The following is a 21,888-nucleotide window of genomic DNA, read 5'->3' as shown; positions in this document are numbered from 1 at the left end:
TAATGGATCAATTAGTATTAGAGATGAATGGATTTTGGTAATATACTCGAGACAGATTTGGTGCAAACTGCATCAGCTTGATTTCTTGTTGATCTTTGAGCAATCGAACTGTCTACAGCACAAGAACACAGAATGAAAGAACAGTAAGAATACTTCACCAAGCTTTGTTAGCACATCTAAGTTCCATGGATCCGAAACCAAGGTCATTCATCCATGGCTTCATGGAAAGCTAGGTGATACATATACTTAATGTTAGGCGCCTCGCCTTCTCGTCTTAGTCATCGACGCCCAAAGCATACTGCTGCAGCAGCAGCCCACACTGTTGCAGCGGCTCGTCCTTGAGGAAGCCAAGGGAGTTGGCATAACGGATGTCGGAGGCCAAGCCGCTCCTGCCGGTGACCAGGACGCGGGCACGGTTCCTGCTTTGCGCCACCTCCGTGCAGCCTGGCTGCGGACTCTGCAGCAGCGACACCTCGCAGATCTCCTCCTCGTGGCTGTCCTCCACCTCGATGTGGTACGTGCCGGTGCTGTCCGTCACGGCCTCGACCAGGTGCTCCACCGCGTCGGTCTCGTAGTTTCTGCATTGCAGCTTGACCTTGGCACCTGCAAGCCGATCTCACCTGTCAGTACTCCTGCATGAACGCATGCAGATGGGGTAGATGAGATGGGATCACCTGCAATGTACTGGCTGACGGCGGTCTGGAAGCCGGCACGGCAGGTGTCGCAGTAGACGCGGCCTTCGATGACGAACTTGGGAGCGGCAAGCGCGACGCCGGCGAGGGCGAGACAGAGGGCAACGAGGGCGGGGAGGAGCTGGACCTTCGCCATTGGATTTTCCCCTCTTAGTATGTGTGGGAGATGTGGAGAGCAGGAGAGGGAGCGAGAAGGGCGAGTGAGTTGTGGGAGGACCGGCTTGGCTTTAATAGCTTGAGGAGTGAGCTATTCTTGGAGCGAGATGCATGCGGCGGAGATTGCAGGTGTGAGTTGACCGTGTTGGGGGTGAAGAGGTATTGGGTTGACCTTGTTTTGCGGTGAGGGAAACCGCTTCATTTCGAATTATTAGGAGGACCAAGTCATTCGGATTATCTGTTGGTTTCTTAAGATTTTAGGATTCATTTTTGCCAATTCTCACTTCTTTTCTCTTTACTCACAAAAAAAATCTTCTTAATTGACCAAAAGGAAAGATATATTTATTGCGATCATAATGAGATTTGATGAGATTATATATATATATATATATATATATATATATATATAGGTTCAAGTAGAACATGAGGTGTTATCTATATTGACCTCAGGTTGACCATTATGGCAGGAACAAAGTGTTCATTTGAGAGACAAATAAGCTGAGAGAGCAACGAACTTATCATAAGTATATTGAGAATGATTGCTGTGGAGGATCACGAAGTGCTGCTTCAGGAAAATGGAGAGAGACCACAATTGCATGGCTAATTCATGTCCATATCATCTCAAAGTACTGACAGAAAGAAGCAAACAGAAGAATCATGATGCTGTAATCTGCTTTGGACTAATAACTTTCCTTCTTGCCAAGAAATTAAACTGACCAAACCATTCCATATATTAGTCTACAGAAAACATACAGCATATATGATGCTCGTCGTTGTAACGTGGCGATAACACGCAAAGGTTTTACGATATGATCTCACAAAGGAAGCACAGATGGCTTGTGATAAGTAAGTTCATATTATTACAGGCGATAATACATGACTTTTTCTAGTTGTCGGCAACAGGTACGAATCCAATGCTGAAACCGAAGGTGATGCAAGTCAGTTGCTGCCCATCTTCTCCAGTCATCCGCATTGTAAGTGTGTATGATCCCTGAAAAGAGAGATAAACATCAGTTTCTAGGAAATTCCTTGCGGAAACAGTTTCACTTCCATGGCAGATTCCAATGCAGGAAACACCAAAATGTATACAGCTAGCAAATACTACACGACATTCACAAAGAAGGGCTCTCCCCAAAGTGGAGGCCATCTTCATGTGATTCAGTACTTGGTCACTCAAGTTGCAACCTTGCCATGATACAAAGACTCGCCTTCTACATGGTTTTACAATGTCTACAGAATATAATAATACCTCATATAAGATGAAAGAAAACATTTAAACAAGTTGAGACGAAATATTGATCCAATTTTCAACAAATGCATAAGACCATATTACTTAAGCTAGAATGGCAAGACAGAAATAGCTTTATCAGCTCAAGAGACAAATTTAAATTTATTAGCTCAAGCTAATTTCAAATTATCCACAAAACAGGGATATCCTCAAGATAAATTATAAACACAGGAAGCTACATCTTAGGTCTTTTCTCATCAATCTTGACATACAAACTTCTATTGGTTTTTGAGTAATCTCTAGTCAATAAAATGTCAAAGAATTGAGGTTCATGACCAGCTCAATAAGTGAAGAATCTAGTCATCAATAGATGTTATCCTCACTCTCATCGACACTCAAACAAACTGAAAAATAATATGTGAACATCAGGTTTTCTACTTAACAAAATCACGTTTCATGTAATGCTATGCATGTGAACAACAAAAACTGCTCCATGACATGCATTTGGCTCGCATTAGAAAGAAGAAACAAGAATGCATCTTTTAATATGAGAAAGCTTAGCCACAATTGGTGAGTTAGTCCCCTCAAGGTGCATGAGCAATCAACATAATATATCTCTTTACCTACAAACCGCCCCTAGCTTTCTTACTACATTATTCTCTAGCATCTATCTATACCTGAAAGGGAAACTAGCAATATCTTAGGTAGGTTGATGTCAGGGCTCAGGTCTACTAGTAGATGGTAGAAATAATACTTGTTGCTAGCATAGGGAAAGTAGGAAAGAAACTTGGTGAAGACCATGGCATGGCAAAGAAGAAAAAGATTCATGTATGGTCGTCAGAATTTAAAAACCAAAAGAAGGGACCCTGGTACCAGTACTTAGGCTTGCTGTCTACTACAATTTGATATCACTCAGCTTAACATCCAATAAATCCGATACGGTGAGCTTTCTAAATGATAAGCTTGGTTTTGAGCCGGATTGAGCAAATTGTTCAGTCCATGTTCGACCATTAGACTAGAAATACCAACCCATATTGAGCGGTATAACCAAGATTTGATCCAATGCCTTGAAGATTGTCTTAATCCGAGCACCATGTCTCGTTACCTACAAAAATCTGTATAAAAAAAGCCAAATAAAGAAAAATTAAAAGTAGTTGTTTTTGAAACAAAACAATTTGGAACTACTCAAAAATCTTTGTCTGAGTAGTTGCAAGCTCTCTTATGCACTAGGATTGACTTAAACTAAATACCTCAGTACAACATCTTCTATTATAATTGCCTTTATTTATTTCAGCCTCTGGCTCAAACAATCTTTTCCAACTTCTCAACTCTCTGGTATTTACCTCATACCTTCTCTCTCACACCTTCCAGCCACCTGATCACTCTGATCAAATCATCACTACACAGCATTGCCATAAGCATCCCTGTAGAAAATGCTGATAGTCTTATCCAGTGATTTAAAAAACGCTAGGCGCCAAGGTCCCAAAACGCCCAAGGCGCTCACCCGAGAAAAACGGGAGAAAAAAATTATTTAAATAAAAAATATAATATTAAATTAAAAATATACTGTTAACAGTAATATTACTTAAGTTATAGGGGAGAAAAAAATATTCTCTGAAATATTAAAATATAAAAAATATATAATATAATTAAAAATATAATTATTTAAATAAAAATATGATATTAGATTAAAAATATACTGTTAACAGTATATTAGTTAAAGTTAGAGAGGAGAGAAAAAAATATTAACAGTAACAAAAGGAGATAGCAGCAGAGGATTAGTTTAAGATAGTTACGGTAGCGGTACAAACGACAACAACAGAAGCGACGAAAGCAGTGGACAGCAACGCAGCAGCAAGGGAAGCTGCAGACAGCAGCGGCAGCAGCGACGGAAGCTCCAGAGAGCATCCGTCGGTGGCAAAGGAACCTGCGGTCCTCTCCCTCGACAGTGGAAGGAAGCGATCGCAGAAGGAAGCTACGGGGGCCATTGGACTCGTCCATCGACAATAGAGGAAGGCTCGGTCCGTTGCGTCTACAGCAAAAAGCGTCGGCGACGGAGGCAGAAGCAGCGCTAGGGTTCCTCGAGGTCACGCGAGCATGAAGCATGGCTTTTTAAGTAAGAAACTACGAACCGAACCAGACTTAAACCAGTTCGATTCGCTTAATTAAACCGGTCACTCGCCCGAAGCGCCTAGTGCCTGGGTTCGAGCAAGCGCCCAGGCAATGCCTCATTGAAGCGCACCGCCTGGTCCACACACGAGGCAATCGGGCCTCGCCTCGCCCGAGCACTTAGGCGAGCACCTATTTAAATCACTGGTCCTGTCAAGCCATATTCGAGAACAACATAAATGTTTGCTAAATTATTTCATCAATACTCAGATCATCAACTTGTCCCCAAAGTACTTGATAGCAAAAGGTCAGAATGATAATGAAGAAAACCAGAAGCATGCTAAGTGTGTCGAGACCAAAATAGCAAACTTCTAATCAAATTCAAAGAAATTTATTTTCAATGAGAAAAACTGCAACTAGAGCAAAGCAAAGAACCAGCTAATCAAGAAAACTAGAACACATTTGTATTAGCAAACATATAATAACTTCTAAAAAATCTAAATTGTAGTGCAAAAACAAGATGCCTCTCTCACCGGAGGGGTATATGATGGTAAAGTCTGCTGATGGGATAACACAAAATCACCAACGTAGACTGGGCATGATGTCTCCTCACAAAGATCATAAACATCATGGTGAACATGGAAGAAAAAGTAATTGACATCAATTACCAACTTCCCTTTCGATATCTGATCTCCTGCAACAGAAAATTGTCATTTGGTAATCAACTTTTGCTTTTATTTTATGTAATAAAAAATGAAGCAGTTCAATCAGACTATTTCTACTTTATCTTCTCTGGTTCTGCTGCAGGATAAGTAGGATCTGGAATTGTCCCTTTAAGTAGACCAATAAGAAAATTTTCAATAAGAATTGCATTAAGTGAATTGATTTGAAGATCTCAAGTTTAAAATATAGATAAATAATAAAATTCAGTTTACTAGCATGATAATAATATCTTAATGCACCAGATTATGTCCTACCACTTAGAATATAAGTACAAAAGGAGCATCTCTCTGTTCCTTAAACCTAATACAAGTGTATAAAAAGTCATCTGTATTGATGTTGAATCTAAGCAATAACAATTTAGTAACAAACATCTAGTGGTACCACAAAATGAAGGAGATGGCAGAATACTAACAATAATAATAATAAAAAAAAAAAGCAATTTGGTTGCTTTTAATTCAAGCACGTATGTTGTGCTACATTAACCTTAATGATGGGAAAAAATACATGTTGCCGAACCCCAATATTATGGCTTGTTATTGCAGACTATTAATGATGCAACGTTATCTACTTAACTACTAATATCCATTGACAAAATTTTCGCAAGGTTTTGCATACACACTCTTGTAACAAATGCATTACATTCAACCAACTTATTCCTTTAGTTCAACTTATTTACTGCTCGTGATCCACAAGTTCTGAGAATCAACCTAGGCACATCAATGAGTTGCTCTACTGCAACATAGGCCTCACAGTTTAGCCTTGAGAAAAGCTTCTACAGGTGGCTGTAAAGCTTCAAAATTGTCTCGCCCTGGACTGTGAAGAGGAAATATCCTTATGCTCTGCTCTGTCCTCTTTTTGCCATATGGGTTTCCAATGTTTGAACAACAATCAAAGAAATAATTTCATATGATCCAGTTAAAGCATAGGAAAGAATCTAAAGAATTGTCCCTAATCATGTTAACCTGGTTATATATTGAATCATGTCTTCCCAAGTCATCTCGACTCCTGTCGTGTTCTTTATACTTTTCTGCACTTAAGAAAGGTTCTAGAATCATGAGGAAGAGCCTTCACTTCTGAATAACTTAAAGCCCTTTTAGCAGCTCTTGAAGGACATTTCTAACCTTACACATCCTAGTCCACATACTCCTTCCAAAAGCTACCTAATATACTATTTTCCTTTTTTTGGGCATTTAACTCAAATAATATGCTGATGAAGGCACAGTTGTTAAATCATTCTCACCCTACCAGCCTCTTATGGATTTGCATCCTTGCACTTGGCATCTGGTCATCATTCATAATAAAAAGGGATGGGCTTAGTTGTTATGCATCGAGAACAGTTACTTGTAACCAACCTTATAATCATTCACAAAAGAGATGAATGCTACAGATACGCTGGAAAAATAAAAAAACAAAGGAAGTTGCAACTGTGTCCTTGTACCGGTAGTTGCTGAAATATTGAATGTCGCTGGCTTGCCTCGTGCAATGGGATTTGGAGACATGTCAACTCCACTAACTTTGACAGGATAATCAGCACCCTTTTCTGCAAAGGTCACACAGCCGGCAGGAACAGATCAATAAAACCCACTTGAAATAATAAGTCAGCCAAATATTTAAACAGAAATATAAACAATAATCATCTTCGATGAATTATGATGGTCTAAATTAGAGCATCTTGCCATCTTCAACATCAAAGCCAACATCAACATAATTTTTGATAAAAGAAAAGAACAAATAAAAAAGAAGCAATGATCAAACTTAGTAACCCAGTGAAGCTGGTAGCAATCATACTGAAAATTATTCATTTACCGATACAAAACAATGCATTTTCAAATTAACTTGAATGTTCAGATAATGACAACAAAGACGCTTCCATTATATAAACAGACAAAGCCTTACGCATCACTTCATACTCCAATGGACAACCGCATAATAAGATACGCAGGAGCTAATTACAAATACTTGAGCCACAGTGGCTACTGCAACAGTCATGTAAGCAAAAACAGCAGCAATCATGATTCAAGCACCAAATCACCATTTTTGGCGATATAGTCCATGGAGCATAAACATTATCAAAATCTGGAGATAAGCCAGATTCAATTAGCCTTCCATAAACTCACACAGAGATTATGAAGGCTTAGTCCCCTAGATTTCCTCTTATCTTTCCTACGAAAAAAAAAAATCTTGCAATACACGCAAAATTGTAACCGTTACTGTTTTTTCGTTTCCTCAAAAGCGCCATATAGGCTGTTCATCGTCCAAGTAGTGAACATCGCCAACACACTCAAGCATCCTTGCTGTAAACACAAACAGCGTACGCGCAGCGTCACAAGCAAACATTCACAAACAAACACACAACTCATCAAATGTAATCGAAAAATAAGAACTTGAAACCCTAACAAGACGGACACCCGCGAAGATTGACTTTGTTGATACAGAAAAGCGTATCCAGCTACAAATCGAAGGGATTAAACGGCAACGAACAAAGAATCAGTTAGAAAAAAAGGAGACAAAGAACACGTCACGAGCAAATGTTCACGAATAAATTCCACCTTACCAGCTGTAATCGAAAAATAAGGTTAAAATTTAAACCACTAACAAGACAGAACACTCGAAAGGGAACGATAGTTTGAAGCCAAAATGAGCAACCAACTCACTACAAATCGAAGGGGTCGAAAGCCAAAACAAAAGGGCAAGGAACACAGGATCTTTCAGAAAAGAGAACAGGAAGAAGACGTCACAAGCAAACACCGAGAAAACACCCTAAGTAGTCAAATACAACGGAAAACTAAAAGCTCAGAACCCTAGCAAGTCAGGAACACTCGAAAAGATCGGATTTTTTTTTATGCAAAAGCCGCACCCAGCCACAAATCAAAGGGATCGATAGCAAAGACCGCCAAGGACCACAGAGTCGATCAGAAGAGAGATGCGAGAAGGGGAAGAGCAATGGATCGGGATGCGATTACTGCAGTAGTGGACATCAGTGGCGACGGCACAGGCGACCAACAAGAAGAGTAGGGGGAGCGCGCGACGATCCAACAGCGACGCCATTGCTGGGTTCTAGGCTTGGGATGAAGGAGTACCCTCTGCTTCGCCCCCTCTTCGTTCTCTCTCTCTCACGCAATGGTAAGTAGGGATTCGGGCCCGACGGACGAAGACCTAACTCAGCGTCTTTATCCGACTTGCCTCGGCCACGTTCTCAACGAGGAGAGATGAGGGTAAGCAGCGGCAAGACGAGGGCAGAGTGGTCATCTACACAGTGATGAAGGCTGGGGCTGAGGAAAGTTGACTTGAGCGTTGACCACAGATCCCCAGATCTTTAAATTTCGTGCAAGTCGAGATTTATCATCGTGCCTTCGCCTTTTGTTGACCACAGTCAATTTAGCTCAAACACAAAATTATTTGCACCTTTGGGCACAAATAATAATTAGTCAAATATTATATAATATTATGTGATTAGGGTCTAATATAGTTAATGAGATATTATGCCATGATTTTTATATTTAAATAAATAAAAAATCCAATCTAAAAAATGATGCTTGATGAATCCTGTTCATTTGTTTTATAATTATTTTATTTATATTTTTCTCTTATTTTCCATCTCTATTAGTAATCCCTTTCTCTTTCTTCTCTCATCATTATTTTTTCTTTGTAGTTATCCCCTCTTACTCTCTTATTATCATTAATCTCTCTCTTTCTTCCGCTTGCACTATAGTTGTCTCACACTATGATTAATGTTTCTATCATCTAACTCCTTGGAGTTCAACATTATTTATTTGGATTATAAATAATTTTAGCTTGTTCTTTGATGAAAAAGCTATGCAATTATATGCTGGTATAAAAATGCTATATGTTATTTATTAACATTGTTAATTTTTTACAAATTTCTTATGTCATATCGTTGGATTTAATGATTTTTTTTAAGGATAGTATCGCCTTGATTTTATGTTTTTCAAGAATATACTCGATCTAACTAGTTAATAAAAATATTTTTATTAATTTTAGTCATCATAGTTTATAAATCCCTAAATTATTATCTTTTAACGTAGTTGGGATACCTTATTCTATTCGACTTAATTTTATGTCTCAATTATCACCCACAAGTAATTTATAATAATATAAAAAAAATTATATGAATATTAAATTTTAATACCATAGATAAGATAGATTGTGCATACTTTAAATGTCATAATCAAATAGGATATCTCAAGCATCATGATAATAAAAAATCGTATTGTAAAAAAATAATTATTATTATATAGACGAGAATAGAAGAGATAGAACATATATCTTCTAAGATTTCATAAGATACGATGTCCTTTTGATTCACTGATAATATTACTCGGTATTAATTAGATCTTTAATATCTTATCGTAAGTTAATTGTGACACATAATTAAACAATGCTTGTTTTGTTATTATGAACAATCTCTTACCAACTAAGAAGTGATCCATAAATATGTGTTTGCAAGCTCATTTCCACATTTTAATTTTAGCATATATTTTCCTCTAAAAATCTGAAGTCTTAGGATATATTATCATAGTTAACTTTTAAGCTATTTTTAATTGAAGTTTTAGTTTACATTAATGCTCTTTAGAAACTTATAATGATGCTAAAACTATTTAGAGGTGTATGCATGTTGTGCTAAAAATTGGAATGACAAGTATTCTATTTCCATTCTTTATAAGAATATATATCTTTAAATACATAACCACTTTTCTTTTAAGAATGCAAAAGTTTTAAGAAGAAAATAAATTAACAAGTCACAAAAATTAATTGGGCATTAGATAGTACAATTTCAGAGGAAAGTTGAAAGTTCATTGGTAATGATTTCCTCCTGCTGCATGTTTAGCTTTTCTTTTCATTTACTTTTAATTGTTGGTGATGACCAAAGTGTGCAATTAATAGGAGTTTGCATCATGACTTGGGTAAAGCTGGGACCTCATTAGATATGAAAACATGAGCAGAGTTTAGTATTTACCAAGAACATTTGATGACAGACATAGATGAAGAAGAAGAAGAAGAAGAAGAAGAAGAAGAAGAGGACAAGTCTTCCTTTCATTTCTTAAGCTTCAATGAGTTGGAGCTCCACAAAAGAGGGCTTGATTTAGACTAACCATGTTGGTTTTCTTGAGCATGTTTGTGTGGGTTTCCAAAGCATTTCCTAACTCAACTTTATTGATGTGATTGGAGCTCTACTTTTTATTTCAGCAAGCAAAGTAAACTTTAGCATTAAGCCATTTTTGCGACCTCTTCATGTGAAGAAATTTATGGCTTCTGCAAAGCACTAACTATTTCTATTCCAAGATAATTGAGCTAATTATCCTAATCCATGTGAAGTTAATGTTCATACTTGTCTTTGTATGCTTTGATTGCTAAACTGCTAATTGTTTAGGCCAACAAGGAAGATAATAAAAGAGTTGTATTTGTTCACCCACCAATCACAGTGGTGGATTTCAATTTAGGTGTCAAACCACTTTGGATCAGAATAATCACCTAAAATAATTTAAGATACTACTACTTCTGCTAGAAGCTAATTTTGACTTGAGTGATACAGGAAAGATGTCATTGAACCTTGCTTCTCAAACTATGTAAGGTTCATATATGATGTTCTCTTTCTTTCTCCACCATTTAGTTTGGCAAGGCAAGTAATATAAAACTAAGATTTTTTTTGTTCTTCTGTAGAATGACTATTAATACACCATAAATCTTTATTTTTTGGTTAAAAAATTAAGTATTCATAATTATCTAAGGATCAACAAGATTGCGATGGACCTTAGTACAATGATGAAGCTTCCTTTTTGTTTTATAGAAGATCATGATTTGAGTTCTCGAAGAACTTTTCTATATTTAAAGATAATGTACTAAAGTAGGATGAAAAGATGTTTCCGAGATATGTTCTCATATAAAAATTAATAGAATTTTCTTATGTTTCTGAATCATATGCAATCTGTTTAGCAATGTGATGTGCAGATGATCAGAATTTTTCTTCAGTTTCTCCAATCAAGTCCTGTTTTTTTCTTGTGGAAAACAACAGCAGGTGGCTGCATTCTTTGGTTCCAATTCTTTGAGCAGCCAACACTGACCTGCCTTTTTCTTGGCATTGTTTGTTTAGACTAGTGTTAGTAGTCAAAGCCCATGGCAACACCTGAAAGCAAGCAGTAGCAGCCATGGTTGTAGCTGTCACCAGCCTTCTTCCCCTGTCTTTGCCTTCCTATCTTCCTCCCTCCTTCCTTCCTCAGTAGCTCTCAACTACTAAAATATATAACTTCACCACTCAGTGTGTGTGTGGAGTGGATGTTTCCTTTCTTTCTTCCTTCCATTGTGGGCAGTGAGAAGATCTGACAGAAAACAGTCAAACCACAGCCAACTCCATCCTTTCCTATCATGAGAAATGTTTTTTTTTAAGTATATATGTATAATTAAATTTAACTTTTATATTAAATAATTTATTATTTTTCAAGTTTAGATTATAAAGATTTTGATTATTCAGAATATCTTTTTATGAAATGATAAGCTAACTATTTAGTAATTTTTATATTTTGCTTACAAATTATATTTCAACATTTAATTATCCTCTCATTTTGAAAGGATAAAACTTATATATGACAATTTTCAGGGACAAATATTAAAAAAATGACAATATTTTTCTTGATAATTTCTTACAAGTCAATGTTGGATCAAATATTCATCCAAATGGGTATAATTTTACTCATATTAATTATTTCTCCTATATATATATATATATTGAAATATTGGGCTATCCAATCTAATTATTAAATCTTTTTATTTATATATAAAATAGTAATAAATATTTACCTAAACTATAAGAATGAGATCAGGTGTACCTTCCCCCGTATCCTGCTCCAGCAGTACCACCATCCCCACCCCCACCCCCACCGACGAGCCGACACCCACACCACAACCGACTCCTTTTGTGCGGTCCTCTATTAAGTTGTATTGGGGGATGTTGTCGTCTTTGTTTTGTGTGTGTGTGCGCGTGTAAGAGAGAGAGAGAGAGAGAGAGTAGAAAAGTGGACGCTTGGGCAACACTAACCACTTCCTCCCTCGCTCCGTCGGACCATTTCTTGATTCCAGAGCTCTCCGACTCCCTCTTCTCCCGTTCCTGTCGTTCCTCTTCGAATTTGGTAGGTTCATGTAGTGTTTGGTTGTTTCTGATCCGTTCATTTTGTTGCTCGATAGGAGTTATTAGGTGTTCTCTTAAAGGCTCTTCTTTTTTCCCTTTTTCTGAGTCGGTAATTGAGAGATCGGGTCATGTTTTGTTCCGAAAGTCTACTTCTTTTACGAGATTTTATGTGCTGAGTGTTTGATTTTGATGCTCTGCCGTGATTTTGATGCCTTTTGTGTGTTGTTGGTTGGATCTTTGGTCGAATTCGTAAATGAGACTTGTTGTAATCAATTACGGAATTTTCGATGAGTTGTTTATGGTGGGCTGAGAAGTAATTACTCGGAGGCTTACTGTTCACGTGGATCTGATTATTTTGATCTCTTTTTTATTAGATCTTTCTTTTAGAGAAAAAAAGGAAAAGATTGCTTAAAGCTAATCTGAATGTGCTAGTCATAGAGAATCAGATTTGACTCATGGTTTGTGTTTTTGTGCGAATTGGATGGCTTTTTAGATATGAATACTGTTATTTGTGGACAATTGGATTCAGATCGTTGTTGTGAATTATGTTGGCTAGGATCTTGGGTTAGGAGGGGAAAATGTCTGGAGGAACGCAGCAGAGCTTGAGGAAGTACTTGGGAGCTATCAAAGACACGACTACAGTCAGCTTGGCCAAAGTGAACAGCGATTACAAGGTTAGAGATCGTTGTTAATGTCATGACTTCTACACCATATTCCCATTTCATTTATCTTTGTTCTCTGATATGTTTTGGCTGAAATTGCTTCTTTTGGATCAGGAGCTAGACATCGCCATTGTGAGGGCCACAAACCATGTTGAGCGTCCTGCCAAGGAGAAGCACATTCGAGGTAGGAACAACATTGTTTACTTTATTTGTCATTTGGAGATAATTGGAGCTTTTATTATGGGTGGTGCATTTTGTTTTTAGATTCTAAATGTTTCTGTGTGACTTTTCCTTAGAATGTGATGTCTTGTTGATTGTTTCTTATTGATATACACAGTAATGCTAATACATGATATGCCAGTACAGAAATTTTTCAGAACTTGTTCATATTTGCTTACTGTAAGATATATTTTTAAAAAACTAGTCTTCAGCATATTTGTTTCATCATGTCAGTACAGAACTTCTGCTACCCATTAATTATCTAATTTACCCATCTTTCTCTATTTGGTGGATCAGTTTGTGGTTTAAGGCTGTCTTAGTTTGATACATGTAAGTCATTCATAAATAATAACTGCAGTTAATGTTTGGACTTTGGAGTCCCTTTTTGGGATTTATTGTGAGCATTTTTTACCAAAACCTTTATGAACTTTGATGTTTATTGGTTTGCATTTTTATATTTTCCAATCTTATGCTTGTTTAATTTGTTGTTTACTATTTTTGCAGCCATCTTTTTTGCTATTTCAGCGGCCAGACCTCGGGCAGATGTTGCTTACTGCATTCATGCTCTTGCTAGGCGTCTTGCAAAGACACACAATTGGGCGGTATATACTCCAGAATAATTTTTTCTCTGTGATGGTTCTAGTTTATTGTGCATAGAGCCAAAAATTAGTAAAGAAAGGAATTGACTGTGATGTGCTACTTTATCTCAGGAACCATGTATCCCTTACCATAATTAATAGTTGATTTCTACATGTGATGATTACATATTGAGGGATAATTTTAAGGTGTTTCTGATTTTGATCAACTGATGCAGTAAATAAATTCAACTATTGCATGGTTAATTTCACTGTTACATGAGTTGCATGGCATGGTTTAATCCAGCTCAAGATTTTTACATTAAGAAATATTCAGAAACATAAAAAAAAGTCTGGCTGGTGGGTATCAAAGTAATTAAAAATCAGAAATATAACATTGATTAGAGAGCTTAAATTATAATTTGATTTTTTTTGCTTTACTTTTGAATTTATCTCTTGATGGAAATAATTTTTTTCCTGGACTTCCTTTTTTTATGGAAATCTCATTTTAAATTTGAAATTGATGTGAAATATTCATACAGTGTTATGCAATATATTTACAATTTACTAGTTAATCTTAATGCCTCATTCTGATGCCCATCTTAATGTGCCTTACGAAAAATTATCTGCAGCATTTGTGCAACTTATTTTTGTTCATACCGTCACTGATTTAGTATTGGACTTGCTTCAGGTTGCATTGAAAACCCTGATTGTTATACATCGTGCTCTAAGGGAAGTGGACCCCACATTCCGTGAAGAACTCATTAATTATGGGAAAAGTAGAAATCATATGCTGAACTTGTCTCATTTTAAAGATGATTCCAGTGCATATGGTATTCATTGTCTTCAGTTGACTAAAATGAGTTATGTAAACAAACAATCATTTTACATGTATGATGGATCTTCTTTGACTGGTTTTCAGCCTGGGATTATTCTGCATGGGTACGTACTTATGCTCTATTTTTAGAGGAGAGGCTTGAGTGTTTCCGTGTTCTCAAGTATGACGTTGAGACGGATCCTCCGGTATGAATATGTTCAGATTTTTCATTCTTTTTGTTTTTAAATTTTTTGTGTACTTTATACTTTATAATGCTTCATAGGCTTCCTCTGGTAAAATTTCTAATTAAACACTAATTTACTCTTCAATCGAGCATTATTAAATTTGGAAATCTTTGTTAAAGTCGGTTCTTATTATTGTCAAGAACTTATAGTTTAATATAAGGTTTGCATTGATAGCTCTAACATTCAGGCTGGAGGAGAAATGCATCCCTATGATTGATACTTTTTCTGAGAACCTTGCATTCAAGTAAACATATTCAGTTTATTGGCTTTTCTGAAACTAATATTTACAAAGTTTATAACATCAAGTTTGTCAACTTGGTTTTTGGCAAATGTGCCAATCAAAAAACCCCATAAAGGGACCCCTGAAAATTCATAGATAAGTGATCTTTGAATAATGCGGCTATAACATACTGAATTTTTGAGCTACATGCATTCCAGAGATTGACTTGCAATACTTGTTGATTAGTTTATAGAATAGTTTCACAATTTGGACAAACATCTAGATGTTTGTATGTAAAATTTTCTTAAAGACCATTTTGTGCATATTGGGGACCTTGATGGAGTGGGTGGATCATTTTATTTATCCCTGTTTCCCTTTAATTTTAAGGATACATCTAATGACATTTTGGTGGCAGGCTTAGAGCTGTGTTTTTAATAACAAACTGTAACTGTAGTTTGGTGACTTTGGTCAACCAAAAATCTGTGCCCTCTAAGTTGATTGGAATTTAAGTGAAATACCTTGAAATTTTTTATTATCTGGATTATGAACCCCATAAATTTTACTTATTACCATGTTTGTATATTGTTGGGATCTATATTATGCACTAGAGGATGAGCTCTAGGGTCACTGTTAAATTGCTCCTTCATGAACTGATGACCAGGGCTTAAGTCAAGGAAAAACCTCTCCTTACCTGCCTTGTTGGAAGCACGTGCATTGGAATGTCTTTTTGAACATTATTATAGTCTAGACAGTCTCAAATGTGCTAGGATTTCTGTGCACTTTCAACATTTTTCACCAGGCACTAGTAGTTAAAAGCTCTTTTAAGCCAGGGTCAGAAGTCACACTAAATCTTAAAATAGAGATCTTTTAGTCAAGAATTTAGTTGTATGATGACATGGTTAGTCCATTGTTCCATGCATAACATTGCATGGTAGACAAGCAGTTAAAATGAGGGTGAGCCTTGGAGTTGGTGCTATGCGAGGTTGCTCCTTAGAGACTTGGGTATCAAGAGTTAAGTGACGAAGACTATTTTCTTACTTGTAGGGTAAAATTGCACAGATTGACTCTCCGCAAAGGCCATGTTAGTGGAAAATACATGTCAAGCTTTTTTGGATGCATATAGGATACATATGACTTGCTGAATTATCCTTAGGGGACCCATCACCATACATCATCACAGTAAACTGGATACTTTTGCAGCATTACATATCGCCTCACTGTGCTGGGATATTTCAGTTAGATGAATTAATTTGTTATGATTATGTAGGAATTATACATTGTAACAAATTATTGTTCATGAACAAAGTCTAGTTATTGATACATAAAATATCCTTCCTGATACTTTCTTAGAACTCATTTGGATGATATATCTATCGGCTCCATAATTTCGGGAGCTTCATGCACTGGGCTACCACCCTTTTTTCATGTATAGTATGGTTTCAGCTATCAACTCAGTATAATGTTGCACATATATTTTGTGAGTTTAGTTATGTGCATTTGATATGTGTGTAATTTACTAATTGATTCATTGAGATATATACTTGATCTGATAATGGAAATGAATATCACCATGTTTGATATGGTCCAAATTATGTAGAGAACTAAGAATCTTGAGACTACTGAGCTGCTTGAACATTTGCCATCACTGCAGCATCTACTACATCGCCTACTTGGCTGCCAGGTAAGCAGGCAAGCTGCACTCTTTATTGTTTGTCATTGAATAATTTAGCGTGATTGACTTCATAGTCAACCTTTTGCAGCCACAAGGAGCAGCATGCCATAATATTATAATTCATCTTGCACTTTCTATGGTGAGCAAAATTTCTGTTTATTCTGTATAATGAAGTTTTTGTTGATGGCTATATGACCTTTGTCTTTTCTGACTTGTCACTGCTAGGTTGCTGGGGAGAGTATTAAGATTTATAATTCTATTAGTGATGGTATAACAAATATGGTTGACAAGGTATTGGAATTTTGCAAGTTATTACTCCAAAAAACCCACTATTTTAAATTTATTGCTAACTCATCTTTCTGCAGTTTTTTGAGATGCAACGACATGATGCAGTTAGAGCACTAGATATATACAGAAGAGCAGGTCATCAGGTAATTAATACAATTAATCTCTCTGAGACTTGTATTAAATTCTCATATATGACAACCACATTTATTGTATATTATGCTCTGGTGTAATGAAAATTTATGTTGTCATTTAATTAAAACCAAGGCTTAAAAGGAAATGGAGTAGGAGTTTTTCTTTGTTCTGGCAATCCAATTCAGATTTAGAACCTAGAGCTAAAAGAATTTCTTGATGGACAATGCAAAACCAAATTAGTTTTCAGCTTTAATCTATAAAAATGTCTTTAGTGTATGTATGATTTAGATGTCTCAACTATCAGTTGTTGCAATAAGAAGTATATCCGGATATCGAATGATAATGCTTCTTGGGGTAATGATAAGGTAGATGAGAACCAAAATAACTATCCATTAATGATAGGAGGATCTGGAGGAATAGCTTCCATTGAGATGCGAGATATTCTTGATTTAAGGAAAAATGGTTTTCTTGCATTAAGTCAGCAGACCTGCTTTAATTTCCTAGAGATGTCTAACTGTATCAAAGCTCCACTATAAATTTATAGAATAGCCTAGCAGTAACCATGTCGGCAGAATTCAGGCAGAATACTTCAACCCTTTTTCCCCACTCTTTTGGGACATTTGTGGTCCACAACCAGCCACTGCTGGCATCCAAGTGTGATTGGGTCCAATGAGTCAATATACTGAGTTATTCAAGCTCTAATTAACTTAAGTGGGAGGTGATTGGCCTCACCCAACTCAACCAGGCTTTTAGCCATACACTGAGGTTTGATCAAACAAGCTTAGTAGGCAATTTGAAAGCACTTCCAGATAAATTACCATAATGTAGAACTTGAACTGAGCTTGCCTCTAGCTTACTGTCAGAAACTTTTAAAGCTTGAAGTAAGACAGTAATGACTAGAGTTTGAGGTAAAGCGAGTGGCTCAGTTTGTATGCAGCCATATCAAGCCAAGACTGCAAAATTTTAAGCTTTTGAACCACCTAAAATGAATCTAAACTAGAGGTTTACTGTTTTATTTCTAAAATCACTCGATGATCTGCAGGCCGAAAGACTGTCAGAATTTTATGAAGTGTGCAAAAGCATGGACATTGGTCGTGGAGAAACATTTATAAAAATTGAACAGGTTCTGTTTTTCATAGATCTGTCCTAGTTCTCCTGGTAGTTAATGTAAGCAATCATTTTTTGTATAAAAGAATTGCCAGATCTGACTGAAGTTATCTTATAAAAATATAATGGCAGCCCCCTGCATCATTTCTAACCACAATGGAGGACTATGTGAGAGATGCTCCACGATCTTCGACTGTTGGCAAAGATCAGGTTAGAAGCCTACTTGGTTTATCTTTGCAAATTTTCAGTTCTCTGTAATATCTTCTTTCAATACACTTATTCAGCTACTGATATTTCTATATCGGAAAAGTGATATGCAAGCTGTAAAAATTTAAGCCTGCTTAAATTAGAGCATCATTCAAAAGAGGATTTGATGACGTAATGGATAAATTACAAGACATATACAGGATAGACTTCCATTTATTCCATTTCATATGAGTTTAATTGAGATTAATTTTTGACATGGAGGCAAACATTAGAAAGTAAAGGTTTTTATATTAAATAAAAGTAAGGCTGAATATGGAAATATGCTTAGATAAGAACTGAGAGTGCAACTAAGATGGATGGACAATAAGTTAATTGTTTTAGAAATGATTTAATCTATTGTGCGACAGGAAGAAAAGATCACATTGTTCATGGAGTAAAAACTATGATGGTTAAAGCTTACAAAACTATTGGGAGATTTGACGTAATTTTCTTGTGCCCCTTCAATTAAAAGAAAATTTGTACACAATTGTTGTATGGTTGACCATACTTGCAGGTTGGAGAATTGGGAGTGAAGACATGATATACAAAAAGTTAGTGTAGCCAAGATGAAAATATTGAATGCATATGTGTGATTATTAGAAAATAAAATAAAGAAATGTTTTATTTGCGAATGAATAGGTATAGCCCTGATAGAATGAGAAAAGAACGTTTAAGATGACCTATACATGTCATCATTGAGTTAGATGAATCGATTAGTACTAGAGTGCCAAAAGAATAGAGGAAGATCTAAGAATTTTTTTATTAAAAACAATAAAAAATTAATTCCTCTTAGTTTTACTAGGAATATTGTCCTATTTAGAACTTAATGACGAGAAGATATCTGTCTAGCCGACTCGAAGTACTTGGAATGTTACTGCTTGTTGCAGTGTAGCTTTAACATATAATTTAGTTCCTCAGTTGCAGTGTGACATTAGATGAAACATAAATGAGCTCCTGATATGGTTGGTGAAATTTGAATTGTCCAGTTGCGGTAGTCTTTTTGGGAAAATTCATAAAATCATTGTTAACTTTCAGTTGGTACAATCTACTCAAAATTATGAAGCAAATTGCTGTTTTTGTTGCCAGATTTTTTCAGAGCTCCTTTGGCAGTGATTAGATAACTTGTAATTCATGATTTAGATCTTGTTCATGGCATTGAGATATATGACTCTGAATTATCTTCTGAAACAAACTCACCAGTATCTGTTGCACTTGCAACAGTACCTCAATATGAATAGATGATCTGCAATAGTAATTATCATGTCAATGCGCCTTCTTTATCCAATCTTTTGTGTTTTTCCTGTAAGTACTAAAATCTAGTGTCTGAATGGTTAGGTGGTTGCATCTGAATTCTCTTATATCCTTCTTGATTCTAGTGAACTGTTAATTTCTTGAACACGTAAACATTTTTACCCAGGCAAGAGATGAGAAAGATGTTTCTCCAAAGGAAGTATTAGCAATAGAGTACAAGAAGACTCCTGAAGAGGAAGAAGCACCTCCACCGCCACCTCCACCACCAGAACCAGTTAAAGTGGAAACCCTTGTGTCTGAAGTATCAGAACAGACAGACTTGCTGGTATTGAATAGATCCAAATGTGATGGTTCCTTTTAGCCTTTAATATCTCTGAGCTATGGTTCAACTCATTTTTATCAGGGATTAAATGATGCCAACCCAGATAAATCAGACCTAGATAGCAAGAATGCTATGGCACTTGCCATTGTTCCAGTTGGTAAACTACCTAACCAAAAATTTCAATGCTTTATTTAAGTGCATCTACTGGTCCCTTTAATTTTTTCCCTTTCTGAATGCAAATTATGCAGATAATGTTTCAAGCTTTGCTACCTCTAGTAACCCAGAAAATGGAACTACAGGCTGGGAGTTGGCACTTGTGACAGCTCCCAGCTCAAACGAAACTGCTGTGGCTTCAAGTAAATTGGTATGTCTCATATTCTGAACATGTATACCTGAGCTGGGTTCTCGGTTCTTGAAAGCTTTTGCCATCAACATGGATAGATTAGTTGGGACCCTGCATGTGAACAATTATGCAAATTTGCTTGTCTACTATCATAAGTGCATTCACTTGCCTGCAGGCTGGAGGACTGGACAAGCTTACATTAGACAGCTTATACGATGATGCAGAGAGAATAGCAAATCAAAATGTGACCTACAACCCATGGGAGTTGGCTCCCATGGCAGCTCCAATGATGCAACCAATGGTTCATGACCCATTCTATGCTTCAAATGCAATTGCTGCACCTCATTTGGTGCAGATGGCAGCAATGGCCCAGCAACAGCAAGCTTTCCTGTTCCAGCAGCAGATGATAATGGCTGGTCAGCAACCTCACCAGGCCCCTGTGAACCCTTTTGCTAATCCATATGCAGATGTTCCATATGCTTCAGGAGTGCCTCTTCAAGCATCCAATGCATACACTGGTCTTATCTAGATGAGAGAAATGCTCTTATATTTTGTTCTTCACAGGATTACTGTCAATAGTGGTTGATGACAATTTTTATGAGGCATATTGATCCATAGTCATGATTTATTTCTAGTGGCATTGTATATGCTATGTAACTATTTATTTGCATTGTGAGTGAGGAACAATATTTGATTATTTGTTACCATAGATTATAATAATGAAGATTATTTTCTATGATTCTCTATGAATCTTTATTCCAGCAACCAAAGTTGTATAGTGCAAGAAGCAGGTATGATACTAGTGCTTCAATGATTAGAATTTAAATGTGCCTTTCTTTCCCCATTGGTTATTCAGGAAACTTTGGTTTTCATTTGTGTTGATTCCAACCATAGCAAATTAAACATTCTTATATTTTTCTTCTTAATCAGCATCCTTTTGACTGACTCTTTATCTTCTGGCTAACTGAACCAAAAAAAAAGATCCAAGACCTTGTTCTTTTGATTGTTTAACTCTCTGGTGTCATTCATTTACAAGATTTGATCATTGATGGGTATTAGAATTAAGTGATTCAAATTCTTGGTGTCTGGTTGGAGGAATTTTGATTTTAATTCTCATGCAAATTTACTGTTATTTAATATGCCTCCATTGAACAATTACATAAGATGGGGACTATGGTCTGACTCCAAATCCAATCCAAATGTAACCCAAGTCTAACTTGAATTGGCAAACTAATATACAATATGTTCTCTAAAGCATTTATGCACTCAAAAGTCTCAACCTTAATTTTTTCAAACACACACAAATCAACCAATTTGGTTGTTGTCAATCACCTCATAAGATTATAATGGTTGTTACGATATATTTTTATACCTAAAATAATAATCTATAATGATATTTTCGACTCGATTGATGATCGACAACTTCATCCATTATGTTTTTTTATTTTAAAAATAATATAATTGGTGACATATTAGATCTATCTAACATATTTTTACATTTAACATATGATAATTTAAAAAAAAATTTAGAAGGTACTTATTAGCTTTTCTGGTAAAGAGTCAAATTATTGAGATCATAACCTCTACACACCAAAAAAAAAATCTCATTAAATATTATATAATACAATTTAAATTTATTAATTTAATAAATAACATATTGTAATAGAGATAGATCGAGGTAATTATGTATATATATTCTTATAAAATTTGATAAAATTATATATATATATATATTTA

General features: G+C 36.0%; 3 protein-coding genes across 3 annotated transcripts; 1 reads left to right on the top strand and 2 right to left on the bottom strand.

Moving 5' to 3' along the window:
* Nucleotides 1-239: 239 nt before the first annotated feature.
* On the bottom strand, nucleotides 240-856 carry LOC135638311 (pollen-specific protein C13-like). The gene is made up of 2 exons (XM_065151385.1): nucleotides 675-856; nucleotides 240-603 (listed from the first exon to the last, which is right to left on the bottom strand). Exons 1-2 carry the CDS (start codon nucleotides 826-828, stop codon nucleotides 275-277), a joined length of 483 nt encoding a protein of 160 aa, XP_065007457.1. The 5' UTR covers nucleotides 829-856; the 3' UTR covers nucleotides 240-274.
* A 699-nt stretch (nucleotides 857-1,555) lies between these two features.
* Nucleotides 1,556-8,104, bottom strand: LOC103985409 (phosphatidylglycerol/phosphatidylinositol transfer protein). Its single transcript, XM_009403089.3, has 4 exons — nucleotides 7,872-8,104; nucleotides 6,347-6,448; nucleotides 4,719-4,879; nucleotides 1,556-1,839 (listed from the first exon to the last, which is right to left on the bottom strand). Exons 1-4 carry the CDS (start codon nucleotides 7,954-7,956, stop codon nucleotides 1,735-1,737), a joined length of 453 nt encoding a protein of 150 aa, XP_009401364.2. The 5' UTR covers nucleotides 7,957-8,104; the 3' UTR covers nucleotides 1,556-1,734.
* A 3,722-nt stretch (nucleotides 8,105-11,826) lies between these two features.
* Nucleotides 11,827-20,897, top strand: LOC135638924 (putative clathrin assembly protein At5g35200). The gene is made up of 16 exons (XM_065152517.1): nucleotides 11,827-12,053; nucleotides 12,609-12,726; nucleotides 12,829-12,898; nucleotides 13,438-13,535; nucleotides 14,200-14,341; nucleotides 14,431-14,531; nucleotides 16,388-16,471; nucleotides 16,551-16,601; nucleotides 16,688-16,753; nucleotides 16,828-16,893; nucleotides 17,925-18,005; nucleotides 18,122-18,199; nucleotides 19,653-19,811; nucleotides 19,890-19,965; nucleotides 20,057-20,172; nucleotides 20,327-20,897. Exons 2-16 carry the CDS (start codon nucleotides 12,631-12,633, stop codon nucleotides 20,678-20,680), a joined length of 1,638 nt encoding a protein of 545 aa, XP_065008589.1. The 5' UTR covers nucleotides 11,827-12,053; nucleotides 12,609-12,630; the 3' UTR covers nucleotides 20,681-20,897.
* Nucleotides 20,898-21,888: the final 991 nt, after the last annotated feature.

Source organism: Musa acuminata, chromosome BXJ3-5, assembly GCF_036884655.1.
Source record: "Musa acuminata AAA Group cultivar baxijiao chromosome BXJ3-5, Cavendish_Baxijiao_AAA, whole genome shotgun sequence".
Taxonomy (NCBI): Eukaryota; Viridiplantae; Streptophyta; class Magnoliopsida; order Zingiberales; family Musaceae; genus Musa; species Musa acuminata.
This window is presented reverse-complemented; position numbering and strand designations above follow the sequence as displayed.